This window comes from Loa loa, assembly GCF_000183805.2.
Source record: "Loa loa unplaced genomic scaffold supercont3.5265, whole genome shotgun sequence".
Lineage (NCBI taxonomy): Eukaryota > Metazoa > Nematoda > Chromadorea > Rhabditida > Onchocercidae > Loa > Loa loa.
In genome coordinates, this window is record NW_018113438.1 from 1 (window position 1) to 596 (window position 596).

The window sequence follows — 596 nt, forward strand, 5'->3', positions numbered from 1 at the left end:
TGATGATGATGATGATGATGATGATGATGATGATGATGATGATGATGATGATGATGATGATGATGATGATGATGATGATGATGATGATGATGATGATGATGATGATGATGATGACGATGATGAAAATAGAATTTCCGCATTTTCTGGTTCAGCATCTGATAACATTGTGGTTGGCAATGTTGATGGAAGTGTCGAAGTTTTCGTTATATCATTTACACTTGTAAATGTCATTATTGTGTTGTACCTAAAATATTCTGATCCAATTAGAGAATTGAAATATTTGAATGGAATTAAATTTATCATAAAATAACAATCAACCAATTAATCATTGGTGCTTATCTATGGGACAGATGACAATCTTTCTTTTTTTTTGCATTCTAACATTTGCCATATTGTGAATTTTGAGAAATTTTAAAATAATGAAATGATGTGAAACATAAATGCGATAAAATTTGCATAAAGTAAATTGTAATAATGTAAAAAGATTTTGTTTCACTGTTTATCTGTTACAGTATTATAAATCACTTAGAGTTCAAACTGAATGTAATGAAATTGAATGGGAAAGTTAATATGAATAACTCAACAGGAATGAAACT

The 596-nt window shown here is 28.4% G+C and overlaps 1 protein-coding gene across 1 annotated transcript; it reads left to right on the plus strand.

Annotated features, from left to right (window-relative positions):
- Window positions 1-5: 5 nt before the first annotated feature.
- LOAG_19318 (hypothetical protein) lies at window positions 6-224 on the plus strand (the record flags this gene model as incomplete). The annotated part of the gene is made up of 1 exon (XM_020451963.1): window positions 6-224. The coding sequence occupies one exon, from the start codon at window positions 6-8 to the stop codon at window positions 222-224; it is 219 nt and encodes a 72-aa protein (XP_020304229.1).
- Window positions 225-596: the final 372 nt, after the last annotated feature.